Source organism: Lonchura striata, chromosome 1, assembly GCF_050655825.1.
Source record: "Lonchura striata isolate lonStrDom1 chromosome 1, ASM5065582v1, whole genome shotgun sequence".
In the NCBI taxonomy this organism is placed as follows: Eukaryota; Metazoa; Chordata; class Aves; order Passeriformes; family Estrildidae; genus Lonchura; species Lonchura striata.
The window spans coordinates 85,782,434-85,807,514 of record NC_140703.1 but is presented as its reverse complement, the minus strand read 5'-3'; the positions used below and the strand labels follow the sequence as shown (position 1 = coordinate 85,807,514).

Sequence of the window (25,081 nt, the reverse complement as noted above, 5' to 3'; positions counted from 1 at the left end):
TGCAAATACTTGTGAATATTCAAAAAGGAACAAGCATAACTTAGAAATCACAAATTACAAAACATATCCCTTAGATTTTTGCCAATATCAGTGTTACTGTCTTAAGATTCTTGCATGTGCTGGCTGAGGAATTGATTCCTCTTAGCTTGGGATTTATGTTTTAATTTCAGCCAGGTGCTTGTAGGATGGCTTTTCCTGGCTTTCCTTGAAAGTGCAGCGATGTGTTGGATACAAGCATTGGTTCTGTCTGCAGGGCAAAATTCCTAATATGTACAGCAGCCTTGTGGAAGCTGGCAGTGTAGTGTTGCTGTCTGTGGCTGAGGCTTTCCTGGGGTTGTTTTCTGCTTAAACACACAAAAAGGTTCAGGGCATCTTGACATGCTTTCAGTTGTTAAGATGACTGCAAGGCAGTGATGCTGATTTCTCTTTTTTAAAGTTGCAGCTCATGTCTTAAACTGTTTCAGGCAAATTGGGCATAAATGTGCAGCCATGGCTTGGCAAGTTAGAAGTGCAATAGGTGCAGAATATGGTTCAAGTTAAGGAATAACTCTAGTAATTCATATTAAAAATGATGCCAGAAAATGTTTCATTGCAGTAATTGCCTGGAGAGTTGGACATCTTTTTCCTTGTGACATGATGATTTCTTACTGCTGCTTCTGTTTTTCAGTTTTCATTTAGAAGATCCCTGAAGGTGGGCATCTTTAGAATTTGTATGTGTTGTCATACAAGTAGATGAATAAGATGTTAGTCCCTCTGTAGATTAAAAAAAAAAAAAGGTGAAAAACAATATATTATGTTTGTATTTTTAATGATAATTTTTGAGGTATTCTGTGCTTGCTTGTAATGCCTGTGCACTCTTCAAGTCCATAGCCAAAGCACCCTACTTACTTTCTAAGGTAGTGAGAATCATGATCTAGTGATGAAGAAACAAGATTTTCTCCAGGCATTTTGGGGGGAGCGGGGCGGAGCCACATCTCTTCTGCTCTGCAACAACATTTCAGGCTTGGGTTGCTTTGCACTCCCTTAGCTTGTACATTGAAACTGCTTCAAAGTGTCAATGTTAAAACTTAAGTCTGTTCAATCAAGAAGTTCCGTGTTCCCATTTGCAAAGTGCCTGGACACAATGAAGGATGCCAGTCTGCTTTGGGGATTTTGGACTGAAGCTGGGAAAGGTTGGCATCAATTTTCATGGGTGGGGAGGGGAGAAGGAGATGTCCCCTGGTTTTCTGAACTGAGCATCTTCTGAGTCTTCTCCATTCTTCAAAGGCAGGTGAAGTGAGGTAGGAGCTTTCCTGCTGAATGGATGTTACTTTGGGATCCCTCTCTAGTGTCTGGGGAATGGAAACATCATTATCAGGGAGCCTTTTTGATGAGCCCTCATGGTTTGGGGTGGAAGTGAGCTAGTAGTTGTGTGGCAGTCCCAGTGTACAGCAAAGTGGCTCTCTGTTAAAAAGAAAAGTGAATCCTCCATAGAGGTGGTCTCTGCTGAATGGTGCTGAGGCTCTGGGTCCTCCTGCATTATGTGGAGACATAGGATGAACTTGTAGCCTGTTAGGCACTTAAATAACCTGACTTACTGTTGTAATTCTGTGGATTTTTATACACTGTTGATGTGGTTAATATTGCTGAAAAAAATCAGGCAGGAATCCAGTACTATTACTATTCAGGGCTTTTTGCCCTCAGTGACTACTTTTTCTGTTTCTGTCTGCTATCATGGAGGTGTAAGTCTCTTGCCTTAGCTGCTACAAACCGAGTTCTCAAATAACAGCTTGTTACTTTTGTGTAGTGTGTGTTTGTTTTTCTACTCTCACGGAGGTTTTGGCAGAGGTGTGCTTTCTGTTCCAAAGGTTTTGTTACACTTGACATTTCTATGTAAGCTGTCTTTGAAATGTAGGCATCTCTGCTCTTCTTTCCGAGTTGCCCAGGCAGAAGTCCAGGCTTCCTGGGTGTTCTGTCCTGTAGTTGTCACTCTCAGCCTCATGTTTGACCCTGCTTTAATGGAATGCTCATGTTATACTTTGCAGATAGCTGTCCTTAGTATAAAATGAAAAGGTTTTATTGCTGCATGTTTATATAGACTCTAAGAGAAGGGAAATACCTGCCATAAGCTTTCAACACCTTTTAACAATTGCTCAAAAATTCACCTGAACATAAAACCAAAGCAAATAGCAAGCACTTCCATTTCTTGCTAGGAAATGAAAGTGCTTCCTACTTGCTAAGGAATGGAAGTGGGGAATACTGCTTGGCTCACCTAGACATTTCTTTTTGTTGTTTCCCAAGGTCTTCTAACATACCTGAGGATCTTTAAGCCAGGAAGTGAAACCTGCCAGCAGAGCCTGCGTTTTGTTAGTTTAGCCCCTTGCATGTTCCAAGGGGCTGGGTTTGGCCTGGAGTGCAAGCTCTCAGATGGGCAGTAGAATTTTATTTGCTCTTGAGTAAAATCCATGCCTTTAAATTTTACAAGTTGCCAATATGAAAGTAGCCTTTCAGACCTGCCTGCAGTACCCTGCAGCAAACTTCAAGCTTGGTGCCCCCTAAACATGTACAAAGACCAGTCAGTCCTTCTGACCCTAGTGCCTTCTACATGTCAAACAGCTTTTGTCCAAGAGCTTAACGGAAGTTTCTTCATCTGTAACCAAGCTACATTACATTGGTTGCTGGAAGCAAATCCCTGTGGTGTTTTGAGTATTTAATTTTTGATGTCTTTTCTTGGACACTGGTCTGCACATATAGCATAGCTGCCTTGTCTCCTCTGTGTGCCTGAGCTGTGAGAAGGTGAATTAATATGAAATTACTCATTATGTAATGGAATTTTATACCTTGCTTAAGTGATGATGCAAATGACCAATGACCTTTGTCCTTTGTCTTTCTGTCTTGTCGTGTGTGTCGTCATCATCGTTCCCCCCCCCCCCTTAAATACCTGACTCAGAAATTTTGTATCTGCTTTCTTGATAACTGGAAGCATCACTTCCTTTGTCAGCTTTCAGGAGTGTGTCTTTTTTTATAACAGGTTGAAGGGATTGATTTAAACTTCGAGTGATCACTGCATTTAGATTCAGTAAACTCACTATTGTAAATACAAAGACTGCTATAATTTTCCACTAAATTAAACACTTGTGCTGTAAACAATTCAATTTCAATCTCTTCAAAGCCTTTGGGCAGGCTTCTCTTATCTGGAGATCTTGTTTATCCCGTGGTATTTGGATAATCTGAAGACCCATTGTACAGTAACTGATGTGGAGTGCTTATCAAGTGGGATATTCAGCTGTGTTGGTTTTTTTTCATGGCATGTGGTTATGTTTAAGCAATGAAGGTGCTTACACTTCAGGTGTAGCCAAGCTGGCACTGAGAGTACTGCAGACATTTCAGGTTCAGCTCTGTTATCTACTTGAGCATATCTTCTGCTTAAAAACAAGCAAAAAAAGATAGAGTTCTTGTATATTCCTGCAGAATTTCTTTCTACTTATTTTCTTCATTGATTTTCTCATTCAATCCATTACAAACATAGGGGCGATTTTTATTTACTGCTATTAATTGTAAATTGTTATTGAACCTTAGTTAACAAATGTAATGTTGAATATTATAGAGTGGCAGGACTAATAAGATATATATGGATTTTTCTTGGCACTTGTTTAGAGCATATAGCCGATAACTGTTTTGATTTTTCTTTTATTAAGTAGAGGGGCAGAAAGTTCTTCATCCCCTCTCTCTGTAGCATTACATGCTCAAAAATGAATTTGAAAAAGTTCAAAAACCTTTTTTAATGCAACTGGTGCAGTGCCATGAAGTATTTCTGAGTGATACTCTTGTACGCTTCTTAAGCTTCTGAAAACCACATTGCTTGTGAAATAAGTGATCAGATGACTTAAATGGCATCAGTCACTGCTTTCTATGATTGTCGCTATTTAAAATCTGCTTTTTGCTTTGCATGGATGCCTTAAGGTTTCTTTGTGTTTTGACTGTTTAGATTTTTTAAAGGTGCGTTGTATTTCTAAATCCTTGCTTTGCTGTGCATCCACCTTATTTCCTGGCCTCCACCCGTCTCTCAGCTAGCTACTGCCACCATGGCAACTCTTCCTCCAGCTGAACAGATGGGACATTGAGTGGAGCAGTGCACCACTCATGCCCTGCCGAGAATCAGCTGGCAGGTTGCACTTCTTTCTGCAAAATTAAAAGCAGGCTCTGCCCAGCAGAGGCCACGCTGGTTTTGGGGTGCTCAGTTTCACAAATAGTACTCTGATCTAATAGTTGCTTGCAGAAATAAAACATAGTGACTGAACTAGCATTATTTGTGTGCCTGAGACCTCTTCAGAGGAGCTTTGCCTTTAGTTTGAAGAACTTGGCATCAGCCAGGAGTCAGTGATTTTCTGGTAGAACGGTTGTCATCAACTTGGTTTTTTCCTCTTTAGGATGCGTCAGGATGAAACGCCACAGGCATCTAAGCACCAGTGACAGTTCAGACAATGAGAGTAAGTAATACCTGCTAGTTTTTTTTTGGTCTATCACCCCCTTGTGGTTTCCCTCTGTGGTTTGGAGGCAAACTGTTTCACCTCTTAAAATTTGAAAGAAAATGTTTCTTGATTGAATTCTTTTGTGGTCTTTGGTGTTCTGAATCATGTTACTGGAGGAAAATAAGGTAAAGAATCTTACAAGGGGAGTTTTGAGTATACTTAGAATTTCAAGAGAAACTTGTATATGTTTCTCATTCATAGTTGGCAAGAAGAAGTCTGTAAATCATGAGAAATTTTACTGCCCAGGGTTCTATTTTGATTATATTTTAAAAAATAATCCTGTTGTCTTATGGTATGCAGAGCTTCAACATTAAAACAGTTGGGGGTGGCAAGTTACTTGAGCGTTAATGTGTTAGAATTATAATCAGTATATTGATTGTTGTGTTATCTCATACTGATTCTTGATCTACTCCACTTCGATCTGTTCAACAGTGTAGTAAAGTTACACTTTGTTTCTTGGCAGACATCCACCTAAATATCTTCCCATTTTATCTGCAAGAAACCCAAAACAAAACAAACAAGGGTCTTGTTTGTTTCTTATAAACCTGTGCCCATCTAGTAGCTCTATATATAATAATGATTCATTGTCATATTCACTGTAAGTCATTGATGTATCCTCTGCTGAAATAATATTTTGCCAGAAACATCTAAGATTCCACACTGGGTTTTTTGCATGTCTTATACATTTTAGTATCATTGCTTTGTTCTTCAGGGTTTGTTTTTTTTTTTAAGCATTTTCAAGCTCTGTTTTACTCTTCCTTCCACTTTGTTTAAAGGGAACTAAATGAAAAAAAGCAGTCTGTCTGTGTGTTTCTGTTTACTCATGCTTGTATTGGGCACAGCAGAGTGTACCCATAAACTTGGTGTGCTGTGGTTTTATAAAGAACAAGTGGAACAGGAGGAGCTGAAATTAAACCTACAGACTGCCTAACAGGTTTTTTTTGCCCACATCTTGTCAAAAATTATAATTTAAGTGATTGGAGTGCCTTGTTTCACTGGAAAAATTAAATAAATTGAACTGAGCTATAATGATCCTTTTTTATTTCTTCTTTTTTTTTTCTAATAGGTCCTTCCACTTCCTTTTCTTCTTGTTCTAAATACAGGAGCAAGTCAAAAACACCAGCAAATGAACAAAAGAAGCCTGCTGAGGTAAGAACTGGGTTGGTCACTGGTAGTTTTCTTTCATACAGTTTTCATGTTTCTGAGCCTTGAAGATCTGAGCTATGAATCTAGTGCTGGTGAGTCCTTTTGTCACCTTTCAATTTCTCTGTGAACCCTCATTTTCCTCACCATGTGAGTGTTGTAGGAACTCTGATGTTTGATGAACCAAAATGACTTAGGACATTTGCAGATAGTAACACCTTTCCCTGGAATTTTAATATCATTTTGAAATCGGCAAAAGCTGGTATGTTCTTAAAATTTGAGAGGATGGTACAGAAAAGTGGCTCATATATATGCTTTTGGGAAGGATACTGTCTTTCTGCTTCAGGATGAAACAGTGGGACACTTTAGTGGGTAGGATATGTATATGCAGTGTTTGCTACTTCGTTACTATTGGCTTTTTACTTTCAGAGTAGCTTTTTTGTTTACTCTGCCATCTCCACTTGTTAGAACCTCAACACTTAGCACCACTGTCACTCAACCTGTACTGACCTATTTAATAAATTCACATTTATGCACAATCCAGTGCCCAAAGCCATCCTGTTGATCATTCCATTGGTAGCCCCTCTTACTGGAAGATTTGTTGACTGCCTTCTCCAGACTTTAGGCTTGCTTTCTTAAGGGCTGAAGTCATATACTAACTGCAAATTTAGGAACTATTTCTTGTAGCTAATTCCCCTTACTTGTTATCACATTGCCTCTGAATGAAACCTTCAGAATTTTAGCATGACTGCTGAAAAACGACTGACAAACCCCACTTTATTTCTATAGAATTTAAAGTTATTTACTATACCAGCAGCTTTTTACCTGAGTAGTTACTGCTGTGCAAGATTGTGTGAAATATATAGATTGTGCTCCTATAGCTTAAGCTATTCAGCAAACATGTTTTGTGCTTCTTTTCTAAATGCTGTTTACTAGGTGGGTTTTGTGTGGTAAGAACAAGGTAAATGATACAGAATGTGTCATTTATTTGGTAGCTTAATTCTTACTGCAAGACAATTCAAGAAAACTCACTTCTAAAAGAAAAATGCAAAAAGTTAAAAAAATAAAATCAGCTAGAACTAGTTAGCTACATTGTGTTTTATTTGCAGCCACCAAGAAGGTTAAGAAAAACCCACTAAGCTTTTTACCTTTAAGATGTTGTTATGAGGATTATGGTTCTGTAAGAATTTAAATCTTAAAGCAGCTTGTGGCTATTGAGGTCTTGTAAGTGTTGCTCATGTGTGCCTAGGCAGTAGCTTTGTAACCAGTCAAACTGTGCAAATGGGAGCTGAAGCACATATATTGCCAGGCTTGTTGCTGTTTCAGACACACCTTGGTGCTAGCCCTGTAACAATCCCTTCTTTCTCCCCAGCCATCCAGTTTTATTCTTGTATGTCTTCATCTTACGGATTGCCCTATTACAGCCTTCTTTGAGTTTGCTCTGTTATTTCTCTATGTGCATTTGTACATTAAAACAGTAATTATGAAGATGTGGTCCAGCTATGTAGCATACAAGTTTTCTGTTTACATAACTTCTAGGAATTAAAACAAGCAGTGTTTTCAGTTCCTCCTTTTGAGATAATTTTTGCTGCCTTTTACCACTTCTGAGGCAAAATCCTGATTCTTCTAGTGCTTAAAAATATGAAATTTTGAATAACAAAATCTGGAATATACACTTGAAATTTAGTAAGTCTATTTTATAATGTAATCCTTCTAGTAAAACTGGACTCTCTGTCATATTTGACTTAAGATTCTCCTCTTGGGAGAAAAAAAAAAGAAGGAGAAAAAAAAATCCCAAACTTTAGAACATATCCTCTTTGGAAAGAGTGTCCTGAGTATAATATTTCAAAGATCCCTGAAACAAACAAAGTTCTGGAAAGGGAGTGGAAGGGAAGGTGAAAGTAGTACTGTACCTCTTGTGGGTAAGACTTGTGGCTATTCTTTGTTTTGCTTTTGTTCTGCTAAAAGCAAGAGCTCCCTCCAACACCGTGAAAAGCATATGCTGGGAAGTGTATTATACAAAATGCTTTTGTCAGCAGAGCATTGAAATTGATTATTTATGCATCAAGTGGTGATGGGAGCAAAGCAAGTACTGAAAAGGGATCCCACTATATATCTAATATCTATTAGATAGAAATTTAAATACTCAGGCTGACAGCATCTCTTTAGCAAGGCTTCTCTGTAACAAGTTGGTATTGCTCTCCTTTCATTCACCTCTGCTTGCCAGGCAGCAGGCTGTTTCTTGAGTTAGTGATGCAGAAAATCTAGAAGGTCAAAGCTATAAATAGTTGTTTGGGAATATTTTTGTTCATGGTCTTCATACATTAATTTTTTTTCAATGCCAGTAAGCCTTGGTTTTTCAAATAAATTGCATGTGAATACATATACTTTCTTCCCCTTCCTCTACCATCACCAGCCCAACCTGAGTACCTTGGTTCTCTCCAAACAAAAGCTTGGGTTTGGTGCTCCAATAAGCATGTAGTGAGTATATGTCCAGTTCAGGACTTACCTAAATATGCTGGTGTCGTCTGAGGTTGCCTGTAAAAAGTGATGTGTGGCTGCATCTGAGGACTGATTGAATTGCCTTCCAGATGCTTTAGAATCCAGGTGGGTTTGGGAATGGCCTCTGTGGAGTGAGGTCATCTGGTGTTACTGCCAGGCCAAGAGGTGTTGTGATACAGTGCAAATGTCAAAGCCCATTTCCAGAGCCTGTATCCATCCAGAAGGGATTGACTTATGTTACTGAGTTGGACCTGGTTTCAACTTATTCCAGTCTCCTCCTTGGAGAAGAAGGTGAGAACAAGGGAAGCCTGTAATGATGCTTCTTCAGACCATGGTGCTTCTGTAGGTAATGTCAAAAGCAGGGCTGTGTCTGTTTCTTGCTGCTCGCCTTCTAGATTACATCACAAACTACTGAAATGGTGACTTAAAAATTCTGTTATCTAATTAGCTTTAGCATTTACTGTGAATAAATAAGCTGTGTTGAGATTAGAGGCACACCGGTAATTCAAAGTCATAGCTGGTTTAGAGATTTTCATGATGATGTTGACCACATACCATTTGTGGTGTTGCCCCTCAGTGGATTTAAACGTAGACAGGAGAGACTCACAGCCTTCTGCAGTAGGCTGTGTGGGAGCAGCAGGGTAGGAGACATTTGGATGTCTGGCTCAGCATGAAGCCTGTACTTGGCAGTTTCCTGTCTCCATGAAAGCTGAGGCAGAAAATGATGGCAGAGTAGTGAGAATCATTTTTGCAGGGAAAATGCATTAGCTGGTCTGGCCTGTATGACAGAACCATGTCTTCTCCCTTATGCTTGTGGGGGTCACAAAAGAGCCTAAGAGGTCTTTATGAAACTCAAATTCATGTATGTCTCTTTTCAATCCTGTCTCCTCCTTGAAAGTGCAAAGAAGTTAGGTTAGTGTTGTACTTTTGTTTTAAACCCCTTCAATATAACATGGTAATATTTTACTTCTCTTTGCAAATAGGGTTTCGAATCTCACAGCAGGAGTAGTTTTTAATCCCTCACTGCTGATTGTGACAGCTGTATTATCATGTGAAATGCAACTTATCTTCCAAAAGTGAATGGTCTGCATTCATTACTTGGGTACATGAAACTCTTTTTATTGGCATTTAACTGCCACATAAATCGTAGGTCTTGATCCTGAGAAGCAGCCTGTAAGACTAGACTCTTGGCAGCAAATGGGCTCGTTTTGCAGTTTGGAAGTGCTTTATTTTGTTTTGTGACTGAATAGGCAACATGGTTAAACTATATTGCTTTGCATGCACTATGTGTAATAAGAGACTGCCACTTTTATGTGCATTCTTACCTTAGAAAATTCTGAATTACCTGAGATGTGTACAGGCCTCTCAAGACCTCTGGTGAGCATGTGTTATCCATGAGCTACTTTTTAGCCTGCTTGGGTTAGTTAATTTAAAAAAAAGTATATAAGGTTGGAAGTGCAAACTCATCAGTTACTTCTATGATAGCTTTTTTTTTTTTTTTTTCCTTTGTGATACTGTCTCGGCTTATTTGAACTCTTTAGGAAGAGGTGACCCAAATACAGAAAGGTGTGAAAGAGCTTACTTGTGAAAAAGCTGAGCTATTTTACCTTTGAAGTGAATGAGCAGGCATAACAGTAAAGTGTGAATGGGTTGGAAACAGCAGAGCTAGAGTGCTTCAGTCCTGCCTGTCCTTGTGATGGAAGAACTGGACAGAAAAGGCAGCCGTGAGCATTGAAAAATGAGGCCAAAACATAGAAAATCTGTAGCAATTGAAAGGGTATCCTTTTCATGCAATTAGGCTGGGAAGCTCATCTGCTACAGGAAGTTGTTGAGACTGAGAATTAAACAAGATTAAAAAAGGAATTGGACAGATGATAGCAAGTACAGATTTTTTAAAATATCTGTATAAATTAGTACCACTTTAAAAATTGATTCTTGGGATTAACCCCAAAATCCAAAGCTTATGTCTGATTAGCAACCAGAAGGAAACTTGACATGTTCTTGCACATTCTTCTGGCTCATGAGATACTGTCAGAGACATGATGTTAGGTAGAATTGATTTAGTATCTAATTTCCTGGCTTTTCCTATACATGCTTGTAAAAGGAGGTTAGGAAGAATCATGGCTACTTAAATGAAAAGTACAATATTTAATTTGCTCAAGTCCTGGATAATTCATTAAAATAGTTTTAGAGAATAGGGGATTTTGACATCAGGATTTACTGCCTTGCTTGTCCAAATTGTGTGGATGTTTGAGAGCTACAAATTTATTTCTACACCTATTCCTGACTATCACTATAATTTTTAACATTTTAAGTTTCTCAGTCTAGTTGATATATGTGCCTAGAACTGTAGTTTCATTTGCATTTGAAATTTATGTTGCCTGTTATTTGCTTTGCTGCCAAAATTCCCACAACCAACCAAAACCCAAAGCAAACCTGCTTTAAATTTCTACTTCTCTATAAGGTAAATTTCTTAGTTCAGCAACTTCATGCCCAGGTTGCAATGTATTAGCAAGAAAAATTCTACCTTTCCAGGATAGGGTCACCAAATTCTGTTCTTGGAGCTTCATCCCCTGTAAATGAGCAGTCTTTTGCACATACTGTCAAACATCCATAAAAAGATAAGCTATGCTCAGATACTATGTGACTGTATTACACTTGTAATAAGTCATATTAGAATTTAATTTTTTATTATTATTTATGTGGTGATTTTAGGTGTAAACCTGCTGCTTCGTGTGTTTGCTGAGGGCCTGTTCTTGAGAGCTACAGTAGTAGAGTAAGCCTTAATGTTTGGGGATGCTTATGGGAATAAAAGTTACTAGATCATTTCAAAGGAGAATAAAGAAAGATTATTAGACCCTCAACATTGATGGAAAAAACTCTTGTGTAATTTACATTTCACATAAACCCAAGAGTTTGACAATAGAATTTTGAACTTGGCCTTTGAGATGGATTGGGAGTGGCACCAAAAATCTAGGAAAATGCTAGATATTGTCTGGTTAGAGAGGATGCTGGCCTTCATTCCATGCTGTTTGTTGTAAAAGATCTAATATCTTTTGCAGGGAAGTCAGGCCATAATAGTTCCCTTCTGCTTTTTAAAAAAATCATAGCTCTGTGTTTCCGAGCAGTGCGCCTCCTGACTCCCCAGGTGATGGGTGTGATGAAAGGCCTGAGTCACCGAGTCCTGCTGGGTGCAGGGGTAGCCTCACCACTGAAGCAATTACATGCAATCCAGCATAAAGTGGGCTTTGATTGTAACAGGAGCAGTATTAGTGGTTTGCTCTGCAGTAGAAGTTTACTTAATTTACTTTAACCTTGGAGGTGTGGTTCCCAGTCATGGCCTAGATGCCTGTGACAAGTGACTTACCTGTGTTGGGAGTTTGTAAGCAGTTGATCAAAGTACCTGAAAGCACAGAGTGTCACAAGAAGAAGTATTGGCTTACATTTCATTTTTAAGAGATGACACAATCCATTTATTTTTTCTCACATGTGCATTTGGGCAAGAGGTGGTGAATGAGCAGTGGCATCAGTCAGGTTCGGTAGTAGCTTACGGAGGGATAATGGAAAAGGTGTTTCACTCCTTTTCTTTTCTCAATGTGGTTTTAAGTTTGCAGTGGTCATGAACAGAAGGTGTCTGACAGTCTGTGTACATCTGATATTTAAATTGTTCATCAAAGATGGGGTTTGTAGAAGGCCATTTTATTGTCAAGACCATTCTCTGTTTTCAGTGCTAGTATTTTAGTGTAATTCTCTATAGCATTACTTGTATTCTCCCTGATATCTTGAATGGATAAGTATACTTCATGCAAAATCGTATTCTTTGTTTCAAAGCATGATTTATTCAGAATAAGCACAGCAGGGTCCACTGAAGAAGATTATATATTGCATTTCCATAGAGTGCTTCCAGAAGGAGTTTGGGTTCAAATCAAAGATGGCTTTTGGTGAAGCATTTAAAAATAAATTCCAAGAAGTTAATTTTTCTTGGACATACTCTTCTAACATAATTTCCAAATAGGACTCAGAAGTCTGAAAAACAAATATAATGTACAAACTATCTTTGATATAATTGTTTCTTGGTGTAGTAGAGTTTCTTTGGGGGAGTAGAGTGTCCATATTTCACAAAACTTTTTATAGAATTTGGCTTTTACAGGCATTATAGATGGTGATGTGTCTGCAGAGCTGACTGAAAGGTTCTCATTTCCTCACCAAAAGCAGGCAGACTTCTACTGCAGAGCAAATCACTAATACTGACCTGTCCTGGTTTCAGTGAGGGTAAAGCTAATTTCTTCTCAAGAGCTGTTGCAGTGCTGTGTTTTGGATCTGGAATTAATCTAGTGTTGATAACATAGTGATGCTTTGGTTATTTGGTAACTCGTGTTTATCCCAAATCAAGGACTTTTCTTTTTTTACATGTCTTATGCTCTGTCAGGGAGGAGGTGTGCAATAAAAAAGAAGCAAATCACAAAACCAAAAAGACTGCAAGGGAGCATAACTGGGACAGGTGACCCATACTGACCAAAGGGAATATTCCACATCATAGAACTGTTATATAAACTGGAGGAGTTACCCAGAAGAGGGGAGCTGATCTGGGTTTGGGAAGTGGGGTCTGGCATTGGTCAATGGGTGGTGAGCAACTGTATTGTGCATCATTTGTTTGAGTTTTTCCTTTTTATTATCATTATTGTTACTATTATTTAACATTATATATTACTTTATTTTTGATTATTAAACTGTTCTTATCTCAACATACAAATTTTAGTTTGATCCTACTCCTCATTCCACTGGGTTTGGGTGGGGGGAAGACAAGGAAGGGGTTGAGCAAGTGGCTGAGTAGTGTTTTGTTTCCAGCTAGGCTTAAAACCACAACAAGACTGAAGAACAAGGTATTTGGTTCTACTTTTAAGCTCCAGTTCTAAAGCGTGAAATACGTAATAGAAGTTCTCAATGAAGTGGTAATGATTAGATTATGAGACAATGATTACATGAGCAGACACATTTCATTGATGTAATTTACTCAAAGTGCTGCACTGTTTGCGGTTGAAGCTAAAAATTTCTGGCAGCAAAATACAATTTTAAGTTCAGACCAAGCAGTCTTCCGTGGTAAGGCTAAAACTCGTTTGTACTTTCATGCTCTCTTTGCTAAAAGTTATTTTTTTTAAATCCCACTGTCACACAGTAACTACTGTGGAATGCTCTAAATGGTGGGGAGTTTCCCACTTCTCTGTGGGAGAAGTGGGAAACTCTCTGGGAGCTGCACTTGGTTATAGCTCAGCTCTGCAAGGCCTTCTGTTGTGTGCTAAAGACACTTGGCACCAGCTGAGTCTGGTTGTGAGGAGTGATGTTTCTGTGTGGGAATAGCTTATAAACCTAGCCTTGGCATGCTCATTTTTTCAGTTATTTTCAATATGTATGATATTACAGGTGATGTTAAAATAAAGTTGAGTGGTTGTCCTTTATATAAGGTAAGAAGTAGAACTACTTTGAGGTAATTGAAAGATTGACCATTGAGCATCATGGGCTAACTGGAAATGCAGGTGTTTCTTGCCAAGACGGGAGAGTGTGTGCTGTGGAGCAGACTAGCTGTTGTTTCTGAACATAGTAAAGGAGCAGCATTTATTTGTTTTTAAAATAAATGTTGGAAAGAAACAACCGTGAGGAGAAGCTGGTTATCTAAATCCCGAAGGCGTGTGTGCAGCCCTTTGTGTAGATGGCTTAGTTCATGGCCTTGAGGCTGACTGCTGAAGTAGAATTCACTTGATTTGTCAGGAAACTCTCTTTGGGTCCCATGAGTGTTTTGGTTTACTGCCACAATGAAAGAAATACAGACTGAGTATTCTCATACGTTGCCCTCTGAGAGTATTTTACTGTTGGATGACCCTGCTTCACCACACGTGAAGAAATGAAGAATGACTAGAACCAAAGATTGTAATGATTCCAAGTGTCTGCAAGAAATCCTCAATTGCACTGTTAATCACAAGTATGAACAGGCAATTCTTAGGAAGTCTTAGCTGAGTTTTGGAGTCCCTTAAGGTTTCAACAGTTATCTTTTTATTGATTAAATCTTTGACCTTCGGTGGTACCTGTACAGTAAACGGTAGGAATCTGAAGCAGAGAACTTTATGTTGTGGCATGGTGGTGGTGTGGTCAGTACTTGCAACAGTCAAAAGAAACCCAGAAGTTCATGCTCCAGGGGGTTTGTGCTCTAAAAGTAGAGATACGCTTTGCATACATAATGGATGATCAGAAGATTTACTGCTAAGCAATGTAGTTAGAATACTGGTGCTTTTAATAGCATTTTTCATCTAGTGATTAAGAAATAGTGGGTTTGATAGGAAATACTTCACTTTTATATTCTGTCAGTGGCTTAAAAGGTAGTTTGTAAAGCACTTACCTGAGATAAGATTTGAGAAATATATTTTCTGGTAATTAAAGCAGTCATTGCACTTACCCTGTATCACACTTTTCCCTTCCAGTGTTCTTTGGAATTGTTCCCTGTTAGTGTTTTTCATAATTCTGGCTCTGTACCTGTAACATGGAAAACTAAAATGCCTTTTAAGTAAAGGCATTAAATAATATTACATTTTATTTTGGTGTTTACATATAGTGCTTGGGGAAGAAAAGGATGCTTGCAGTCTCAGTGCTTTCACTCTTGACATTCAGATTTTAATACAGGCCTGTTAGGTTCCTGAGGAGTTTTATACAGAAGGCAGCAGTGAACAGTCTGTTCTGAACCAGGGCAGGTAACACATTAATAGGAAATACCAGACACTTCAGTCTGTGGGTCCAAGTACCCTCAGTCAGCTCGCTCTCCTGGCCACCCATATCAGATGCAGTTGTAGAACATAATGAAGTAATGCTAATGTTCCAGGTCACCAGCAGCTATTTCAATACCTGTTTAGCACAGAGACTTTTTAAGTAGTATTTACTTGATTATTTCCAAGAACAGCTGAGAATTTTTGCAGTAGGCATAACTGGTCTGATACTGTGAAATTGAACAGGGCACATGAAAGTATTGGGCTCCGAGATTGTTTATTACTCTTCTGGTTATAAAACTGAATTAGTAAGGAGAGTTCAACCTGTCACAACTTACTGCAGGGATATTTTCTATTTTGTTTTATTGCCCTTCGAGGATCTGATTTCTTATTACAATAATACAGTTAATTAGTTGCAATGTGTCCCTAAAACCAAGTCACAGTTACTGTTTTGCTTTACTGAACATTAAGCTGGTGCAGTGTAGCGGTGGAGGAGAAAACCCACAGAGGATACATACTCTTTTTATTTAAATTGTAGGCATGCGTAGTTGACAGATATTGACATTGAGTAAGGTTTGAGATGACTGATAATCATGTTTACATGCTTGTAAAAACTTAAGTCTCTGGAGCCAAGTATTATGGCTGGAGATTTGCTGCTATGGTTTGCTTTGTATGAGGGTGGTGTTTCATGGTATAGGTTTGCTGAAAGATGCTGAGGCTGGGTATTGTTCATCACTGCTTACACACAGAGCAACACAGGTCTTGTGTTCCAGCAAAGGCAGCTGTTCATCTTCTATCTCAGAGATCCCAACCAATAAAACTTCAAGTGGTTTTAATAAATGAGCAAGTGCCTATCCATCAATTTTGCCATGGCAACTGTTTGTAGCCCATGATGAATATGACAGTTTAAAATAGCTGAACTGAGTGAAAGAAAAGGATATCCTACTTTGTGTCCAAGTTAGGATACAACCTACAGGCTGACAATAAGCTAATTGAAAATATGGTGAGGAATCTTGAATCAGATGCAGGCTTCCTTTCTCTTCTTCTCTGGTTACCTGTAAAAACTTTCTTCCTTCTGGTTAGCCTTTGGGCAGCAGCATGGTTTTGAATTAGTGTAAACTTCTTACCATACTGTACCTAAAGCACTAAAAATTAATAATCTAGGTAGTTTCAAATGGATTTGTGTTAATACTCTTTAAAAAAATTACCAATGTATATGCACTGTTTCAGTGTAGATGAGAAAAATACCTGCTGCATTCTTTAATGCAATGCTCTTTCTCAAATCCATCTTTGCACTCTGTTTCCTGCAGGTGTTCCGCAAGGATCTCATTAGTGCCATGAAACTCCCAGATTCTCACCATGTCAACCCTGATGAGTATTACATCTTTGCAGACACATGGAAACAAGAATGGGAGAAAGGGGTTCAGGTTCCAGCCAGTCCAGAAACTATTCCGCAGCCTTCTCTCAGGTATTGGTGATCAGACATGGATCATGTGCACAAAATGGCAACTTGGAGAAGATGGTCTCCCAAAACCAAGTTGTCTAAGTGCAGTCAGCTTTTCTCTGTTGGTATGTTTAAATCTTCAGTGTAGCAGCTTTCAGACATGTTCTTAAACCACACAAGTGCCAATTGGAAAACATTTCTGTGGTGCTTCAGTCCAGATCTCATTCTGTCTGCATGCTGTCACAGTATCTACATTGTGAGTGTAAAGAGATCTTTTTTCTTCAGGCACATGGTGCTATGGATTAAAAGCTGTTTTTTATTTGAGCATGGGGAGTTGAATAAATTAAAAATAAACCCATATCTTATGCATATTACTTGAAAGGCTTCCCTACACTGCATGATGATATAGAGCACTAGGCATGCAGTAATCACTGATACCTGATAAAATTACTCATTTTTTTTTTATGATCTAATTTTGGTTATTCACGATGTTTTAACCTTTTCTGCCTTCTCTCACCACAGTTGGCTGTTTAACATTATAGAAGTTCAGTGATCTCAGATTCTGAAGATAGATAAAGAATCTTCTGTTCTCTCACACTGTGTTTAGACTAGGGAAACATAGCATTGTAGTCCTGCAACCCTTCCTGGTGGAAACAAAGCATGTTTCAACAAAGAAAGGTTAATGCCAGTGCGGTCTTCGAGAGAAGATACATGAATTTTCTGGTGAAAGTGCTAAGTCAGCATAATTTAATTTCCACTGGTGCTATTGTCAGTACCAAGTTATTAAAAATAAGTATATTGCAGCTCATACCAGCAGTATTATATTAGAGGGAAAAAATGCTATAGATTTGGCTAAAACAGAGAAAAGTTCACAAGGGAATTAGAGTTAAAAATAAGCAGGGTGAAGGGGAATGGAGAATGGAAGAAGGACATTGCTTGCACTAACATTGATAATCCACATTGTCCAGTTAGAATTATTTGGGTTACAGCTTGACAGCTGCCTCCTCCTTCTTTGCTGTCTTATTTTCCAGAGTTTTTATCTTTTCCTTGTCCTGCGGAGGGTGAGCTCCAGAAAGCATGGAGAGCTGCTCATGCATAGCACTGTTCCATTCTGTATCTCTCTGGCTTCCTTCCACATGTAGGGCTTTTTGCATTAAATTCAGAGAAAGATTGAACTTTATCTAGTTAAGATTATTCTTTGCATTCCAAAATCAAACCAATTAAACACCGAGCTTTATCTCTGAAAATACTTGGAAGAAACAACAGAAGGAACACAAATCTTTTTCTCTGTTGCTTCTTGGATGACTTTTCCCTCTTTACATTTTTACTTGGCATCAGAATGTTTTTTGCATAACAAAAATAATGTATTTGTAATGTGGATAAGGTGTCATTTACAAAATTATGGACTACTGAGTATCCCAAATGAAGAGCAAGGATTTTTCCACCACACACACAGACACTACAGTAGAATTACTATAGTAAGCTTTTGTGAAAAAGCTGGTATTTTCAAGAGATCAGTTGGCAAGATTTCCTTATATCAGTTAGGAAGAATATAGGACAAAGATTGTATTGGTTTTGTGCATAATGCTTTCTGTGGGCTTCAGAAACCATTGCTTTGTCATACCAGTAGCATTTGTTAAATGGAAATCATATGGACAGGCTTACATTTTAAAAAGGGTTCTGTAGATGTGGTAAACCTTGGAACATTTTGGGTGAAAGAATGACATTTAGAGAACCTGTCTCCCTAGGCTGACTGTACTTACTGGCTAGTTTAAAATCTGTGAAACCCTAGCTTTCTTTGCACTTAGAGCAAATATTTTATGTCTTTCAAGGATGTATTTATTTTTTTTCTTTTCACTCACAGGGTTGTAGCAGAAAAGGTAAAAGAAGTACTGTATACACGACCCAGGAAATACATCCACTGTTCCAGCCAAGAGCCCACAGAACCAGGTTACATCAACATTTTGGAACTAGCCGAATCTGTGTGTCGCTATGACTTGGATGACATGGACATCTTTTGGCTCCAGGAGCTAAATGAAGAGCTTACAGAAATGGGTAATTCCACAATATGTTCTCATTTTAAAAGCTGCACTTAATTTCTGCTGTTTGAGTTGTAGTCTGCTATGTAAGGTCTCTGAAAGATTGCTGAATGAGAATTGAAGCGCTAAGAGAAACAGGAGCTAAAAAAGTAATTACTTTCTTGATCTGTTAATGTTTTATATTTTACCTGTTGTGTCTAAAAATTTCTTGATGTCCAAAATCATCTGCAACTTCTGCAGACTGAGGCAGGAGAGAAAAAGCCTACACCAGGTGGAATTCATTTTAGGACTTCAAAAGTTAAAGAATTTATGTACGGAAAGCAGATGTTTCCATTTTTGAACTTGGAACATATCTGCAAATTCAGAGTTCTGAGGAACTTGCATGCTGGGCTCTCAACAGAGTAATTAAGTTTCAAACATGTTAGCCCATTCAAAATTAGCTAAGTAAACTTTCTTTTGCCATGCAAGTTGGGGTATAGAGGTCTATGAGCAGGAGTGAGCTATGGAAAATAATACTGGAATTATCACTGGAATAACTGAATTGTGATGGAATAGCCTGTGTAGCTAGTATTCTTTCATGGGTGACTGTGTAGGTCCTTTAGGAAGGACAGGTTGGCATCTCCTGTATTTGCTGTTAATAAAATAAGAAATACCTATAGAGAAGTGACAATCAATGGCAGCATTGTCTGTAACAGCAAGGAAATAGTGGTGACTGAGATCCAGAGGGGAGTGAGGACAGGAAGTAGTTTTTCTGGTCCTGGACTTCAGGACAGCATGTTTCTATTTAAGTAACTGGGTGGGATCTGGGAAGCAGCTCTGAAGGGTGGAATTACTGAAGAGAGCTAGCAGGACTTCAAGAACACTGTCCTCCAAGCACGAGAAAGTTCCAATTAAACACTCAGGAAAACGAGTAGATGTGTTGGGAGACTGGTTTGGTGAAGTAGGGAGTTCATGACTGAGCTCCAGTGACAAAGGATGCATACAAGTAGAAGCAAGGACAATAACTTCCCAGGCATACAGGAATGCTGTAAGCAAAAGCTGCTAGCTTTTAAAGAGGGCAGATCTCCATCCATGGAGATTTTCAAGATATGACTACATGTATCTCCTGAGCAAGAGCATTTTTGGATTTCCTATTGACTCTGCTTGGAGCCTGGCAAGGGCTGAAGCCCTCTGTAGGACTTTTCCCACCTGAATGATTCGGTAATTCTTTTAATTCAGGCAATGAGAAAGTATTAGGGCATGGGAGAGAACACTTTAACTCTCCCTGTTTATTGTTGATAACAAGGAATCACTATTAAGTGGCGTTAGTTAAAATATTAGCCTCTGCAATTAATGTTACGTGAATATCCTAACATTTGAAGGCCTGAGTAAATCATAAGTGGTGACCATCATGATCATTTTTGAGCAAGGATTCTGATGAGATGCAGTTTGGAGATGTAGCTGTGAATATCACGGGGTTTCTAATGCAGTGCATGTCCTGAAGCTGCAGGCTGAGGGCCAGTCTCATAGCAAGTACTTTTAAAGGGGTCCTGCTTATGCTAAGTTTGATTAGTGGGGAGTATAGATAGCGTGTGTAGTGTTCACATGAATAGATAGTATGGATTGCAACAGTATTACCTACTATTTTATTTTTTAAAAACATGAGAAAAATAAAACCACTTTTCATAATCATCATGTTGCAATGATCACTTCATCGCAATGGACTTAGAGCTACGGGGTGGTGCAACTTTCATTATAAGTATTAAGTATTCTTGATAAGTTTTATTTCCTAGGACATTAGTCTTCAGAAGAACACTGAGTGATTTTTGGATTTCATTAATGTTTATAAAATTATGGAGTTGCAGGAAGAGTTGTATGAGAGCAGCTAGCAATTACAGCAACTGCTGTCTTTTATGCTGCAGTGTTTTCTTTCAGGTGCAACCTTGTGGTTTGTGTAAAATTCTTACTCAAGTAGTAGTTCTGCTTGTATTTATAAAACAATGTTATAATTAGTCTGTGAGTGAAAAATCTTGTCTATTTTTATTTTTAGATGCTATGTCTACTGCATTAGTCGGTAGAAGTTGTCTTTTTTCTCCTCCTTCTCTGACTCAGAAGCATTTGACTGTCCTCTAATTGCCCTTCCCTTTCTCTGTTGTAGGATGTGGGCTCCTGGATGAAAACACAATGGAAAAGACAATTGAAGTGCTGGAGCGGCACTGTCATGAGAATATGAATCATGCCATCGAGACCGAAGAAGGCCTGGGTATCGAATATGATGAGGACGTCATCTGTGATGTGTGCCGGTCCCCGGACAGTGAAGATGGGAATGACATGGTGTTCTGTGACAAGTGTAACATTTGTGTCCATCAGGTTAGTGCCTGCAGAAATGTTGACATTCTCCTGTGGTTTGAGTTTACCTGGGCAAATGTGGCATTTGAAAGGATGTTAAATGCTAAGTGTAGGACTTTGCGATTTTCTACGTATGAAGGATGGTGCAATACTGAGGTGAATTTTTGGACTATAACAATTACAGTAGATTAAGTGGCCTAGCATAGTTAATAAGTTGACAGCTACAGTCTAGCAGGAATGCAAAGTGTGTTTTTGGGGCATTCAAGTATTTCCTCTGTGACTGTAAATAATTGCTCCCCCTATTACTAAATCTGCTTTTGAAGATAAACAGGACAGGAAATACCAGCTTGCCTGTGATAAATCCAAAGATCACTTGTTTAAGAGCTTTTTTTTTTCCCCTCTACTGACTACTTATTTAGTCAGACTGTCCAAATTTAACCATCTGGAACCATATGTAGACACTTTAATAGAATGATCTTTTTCAGAAGCCATCAACACCTGCAAAAACCATGGTCTCAGTCTGAATGGTGCTCATGTTTATAGTGTTTCAAATGTAGTCAAGACTTTACACTGCCTGAGCTCCGCATAGTCAGGTAAAGGTATTCTTATAATCAGAAAAGGGATATGAATCCTGTGGCTTTTGTGCATCCTATTCTGGAAGACACTTTTGCTACAAATTGAAAAGACCAAGAAAGTTCTTTTTTTTCTTTTTCTTTTTTTTTTCTTTTTTCTTTTTTTTTTTTTTTAATGCATTTTTGTACTGACTGCAAGTAATACTTGAAAAATGTACCTGACTGAAAAAAGACCTGTCACCTCCCTGCTCACAGTGGGCTGGCTTCTAGCCCGGCTGCTTTCCTGACCTGAGTCCCTGTGTGAAGCACTCTGTGAGCCTGAGTTGGCAGTAAGGTGGCCAGTGACAGGAATATGGCTGGCAGCTGGGCTGCCTACTTCAGTCCTTGCTTGTGCCTATTAAGGAGTAATGATGGATTTGCAATCAAAGGCTCATGGTTGTTTGCTGACAGCTGAGCTTGAGTTGATGGTCTGCTGCCTTCTTGTCCCTCACGCTTCCCTGTGCTGGATCTGCTTGAAATAAACTGGAGAGTGTGTCTGGGCTAGAGCGAATCCTGACTATAACAGATTGTTTCATTTTTAATCTGGATCAGCTTTGGTTCAACAAGTAGCCTCAGGTCTGTTTGTCATCACAAGTTTGGAGGTGGAAGGGGGGAGGAGGAGTGTGAGAAAATTCCTCCTTCATGGTACCCTGTTGTGCTGGCTCAGACACGTTGTGGAATTACTGTTTTAGTAGTCTAGGCATCCTTTGCTTATCTGTTAAAATTAGAAAATATTTTCAGTCCATTTCCAACACCCTAGATAGCTTAGATATAATGCCACTTCTGCTCTAGTAACAGAAAGAATTCTGGTGGGAATATGCCACAGAGGAGGAAAAGAACACTTGTAAAACTTGGATTGCAGCTCCCCCTGTTGGGCTTCTACAGGAGTTGGCACATCAAAAAAAAAAGTTGGTTAGTCAGTCTTGCTGCATTTAATTCAGGAAAGCCTCCTTCTCTACAAGCTTGACATAAATGTGCAGTGTTTTATGATATTTTTTTTATATTAAATACTGAGATCTTGTACGCAGAAGACTGGAAAGGGAAGCATGGGAATTTTATAGTAGATTTAATCTGAAAGAATAGTTACAACTAATGATCCTGTTCTTTTGAGTCTTTTAATGTTATCATTACCAGAAATAGTGTTAGAAATTATGAGATTTCCTGTGATATTCACCCTTTTGATAAAACTTTTATTTGGAGTGGTTGAGTAAAATTAGACCTCTGTGGCAGCCAGTGCTTTCAGATACGCTCAGCTTCATGGAGGTAGGGGGATATGTATGTACAGCAGGGTCCACCATTGGCTCCGTTAAAAACCACGAGGAATTTGAATTGGAAATAAAACCATTTATTTTTCTTCTTTTTATTTTAATTCTCAAACCTAGCAAAACTTAAGAAATTTCTCATTTTCCATGTTGTTAAGTACAATACTTGGGAAATAGGTGTAAAACCCAACATCTTATAATTCCAGTATATGCTGTGATTTTTGTTGCAATATTATATAAATATTTAAAGAAAAAAGGTCACAGAAGAACTGTAAACACAAAAATTGCAGGAAATGATTTTCAGTCAAACAGCTCATATCCCTATCCCTAAATAAAATTATGTCAGAGCATTACATTTTTAGTAGTAGGAAGTGGTGATTTTAGAAAGTTAGATACAGAAGATACAGAAGATTAGATACAGAACTCATTTAAAGGAATATCATGTTGTTTACTTCAGAAGTTTAAAAGTCACTAATGCCAATGTGAAGGTTTGTAACAGCCGTGCTGTTGTGCAGTCCCAGTGGATGTTTTTTATAAACAGGTGTAAAAACTCTTGCTTTTGAGGCTGCTTCTCTCTTGGATTAATTGATTCATTTTAAGGTAAATTGCAGAAAGATTAATTGAAGGCCAGATTGTGCCTTTACTTTTTTAAATCTTTACTCTGTGTGATTATGAATACTTGTGTATGAAATAATGTCAGCACAATAATTCCAATACCTGTTTTTCTCCAAGGCTTGCTATGGAATCTTAAAAGTACCTGAAGGGAGCTGGCTGTGTCGCACCTGCGTCCTGGGAATACATCCTCAGTGCCTCCTCTGTCCTAAAAGAGGAGGTGCCATGAAAGCTACCAGGACAGGGACCAAGTGGGCACATGTGAGCTGTGCTCTTTGGATACCGGAGGTAAAACACTAATTTCTCCCTGTCCTCCTCTTTCTGGTTCCATCCTCTGCCTTTTGACATTCTTATGACTTAAGGTCTTGACATAATACTGGGCTTTGCTTTGATGGGCCTGCTCAGTCTGTGAAGTCTGGGAGAGATCCAGCTTGTATTCCATTAATGAGTCACTTTGTCACCTCCATTTCATCAGCAATCGCTTCTTGGTGTCATGGTATCTGTGACCTTCTAGAAAGGGCCACTGATATAAGCTGTATCTAACAACTGCAGCTTCATTGTTTCATATTTTTGATGAATTTGTGTGCTCAGATACATGTGTAATTTGCTTGAGTACCTCCACTTTTTTCAGAGTTATATTTGTTTGCCTAAAGGTCACCTGCACTGCATTATTTGTGTAGGATGTATGCTGCAATTTGTACTTAGATTCTTTTCTGAATGGTGGGGAGATAAGAATTTTTATCTCCATGTTATATACACTTTATAAATAAAGGCTTTTTTGATTTATCTGTGCATAACATATATGGAGCATTTCATAATGAAGTTTTACACTTCCTCCTCCATTTTGAATTAAGTTTAGCATCACAGTGTAGTTCTGTAAATCAAAAAGTTCACTTAGGTATAGATGGAGTTTGTGTTTAATTTTGCACTTGGGATATTTATGTTTTATTTCTGGTAAGATTCACATGGTGGGTGGTTTAATGTGAGACAGTAGCCAGATATGTCAGCACCATAAAATCAAGGGTACAGTATTTTCTGAGTTTTCTGCTCCTAAGTGCAGACAAGTCTGATGTGTGCACAATGTTGAGGAAGATGTTAAGATTTTGATTTGGTTTATTTTTACTTAGCAACTGGATATAATGTGTAATTCTTAGTTGTCTTGGGCATATATATCTGCTTCTTAAGGAGATTATCTTTGCAGTTGCACTTTTCCTTTCAGGCCTACCTGTAGTTTCTGTCATCTCTTTCATCTTCAAGGAGAGAGGAGTTGAGACAAAAAACAAAAATATTTCTTTTTTTAAAAAACCACTTCTCTTGTGCTTATGAAGTGTCTTGCCTGGAAGCTGTCCTGGCTCTGAGCTGACTATTTTCTCCCAGAGGTCCATTCTGCATGTGGTTGCCTTGCTGTTCTCATCAGCAGAAAAGGAACAGTTAGACTTGGGAAGGTGGTGATGGCCAGACAGGAAGCACACCCTGACTTCCTGCCTGCCCATCTCCCTCTGGCTGAGGAAGAGAAGCTACTGGGGGACACCCAGAGCTTGAATCCAGCTGTTTCCAGAGCCCATTCAGTGATTCCAGGTTTTGGACACCTCCTCCTCTCCACACCAACGCCAAGTGTGTCAGGCATAGTGAAGATGTGGCACATGCCTGTAGGCATGGGAAATGCCTCTTGGATCCATTCTCTCAGGCTTGTGTGTAGTCACTTGTAAAACAATTCAGTTACCAGAGAAGCCAGGAAAACCCTTTGTAAATCTCTACTAAAATGGCAGGTCAGTTCCTGTCTGGAGTGGCCTTATGTGCTGTGGGGGGCAAGAAAGACATAGAGTTTGAAGAGCCAGTAATGGATGCTTTAGGGGAGAATGTGTATTATCATATAT

General features: G+C 38.7%; 1 protein-coding gene across 12 annotated transcripts in view; it reads left to right on the top strand.

The window, feature by feature from the left end:
• Positions 1 to 25,081, top strand: part of JADE3 (jade family PHD finger 3) — a 64,002-nt gene that overhangs the window by 27,116 nt on the left and 11,805 nt on the right. For 11 of the 12 annotated variants that reach the window (XM_021546707.4, XM_021546699.4, XM_021546700.3 and 8 more), the window contains 6 exons: positions 4,410 to 4,469; positions 5,578 to 5,660; positions 16,219 to 16,376; positions 18,217 to 18,407; positions 20,529 to 20,740; positions 23,325 to 23,492. In XM_021546707.4, the coding sequence (XP_021402382.1) occupies positions 4,421 to 4,469; positions 5,578 to 5,660; positions 16,219 to 16,376; positions 18,217 to 18,407; positions 20,529 to 20,740; positions 23,325 to 23,492 (861 nt within the window). In that variant the 5' untranslated portion in view covers positions 4,410 to 4,420. Of the gene's footprint in view, positions 1 to 4,409; positions 4,470 to 5,577; positions 5,661 to 16,218; positions 16,478 to 18,216; positions 18,408 to 20,528; positions 20,741 to 23,324; positions 23,493 to 25,081 lie in introns of those variants that run through there. The other variant, XM_021546708.3, reaches the window with a different exon arrangement.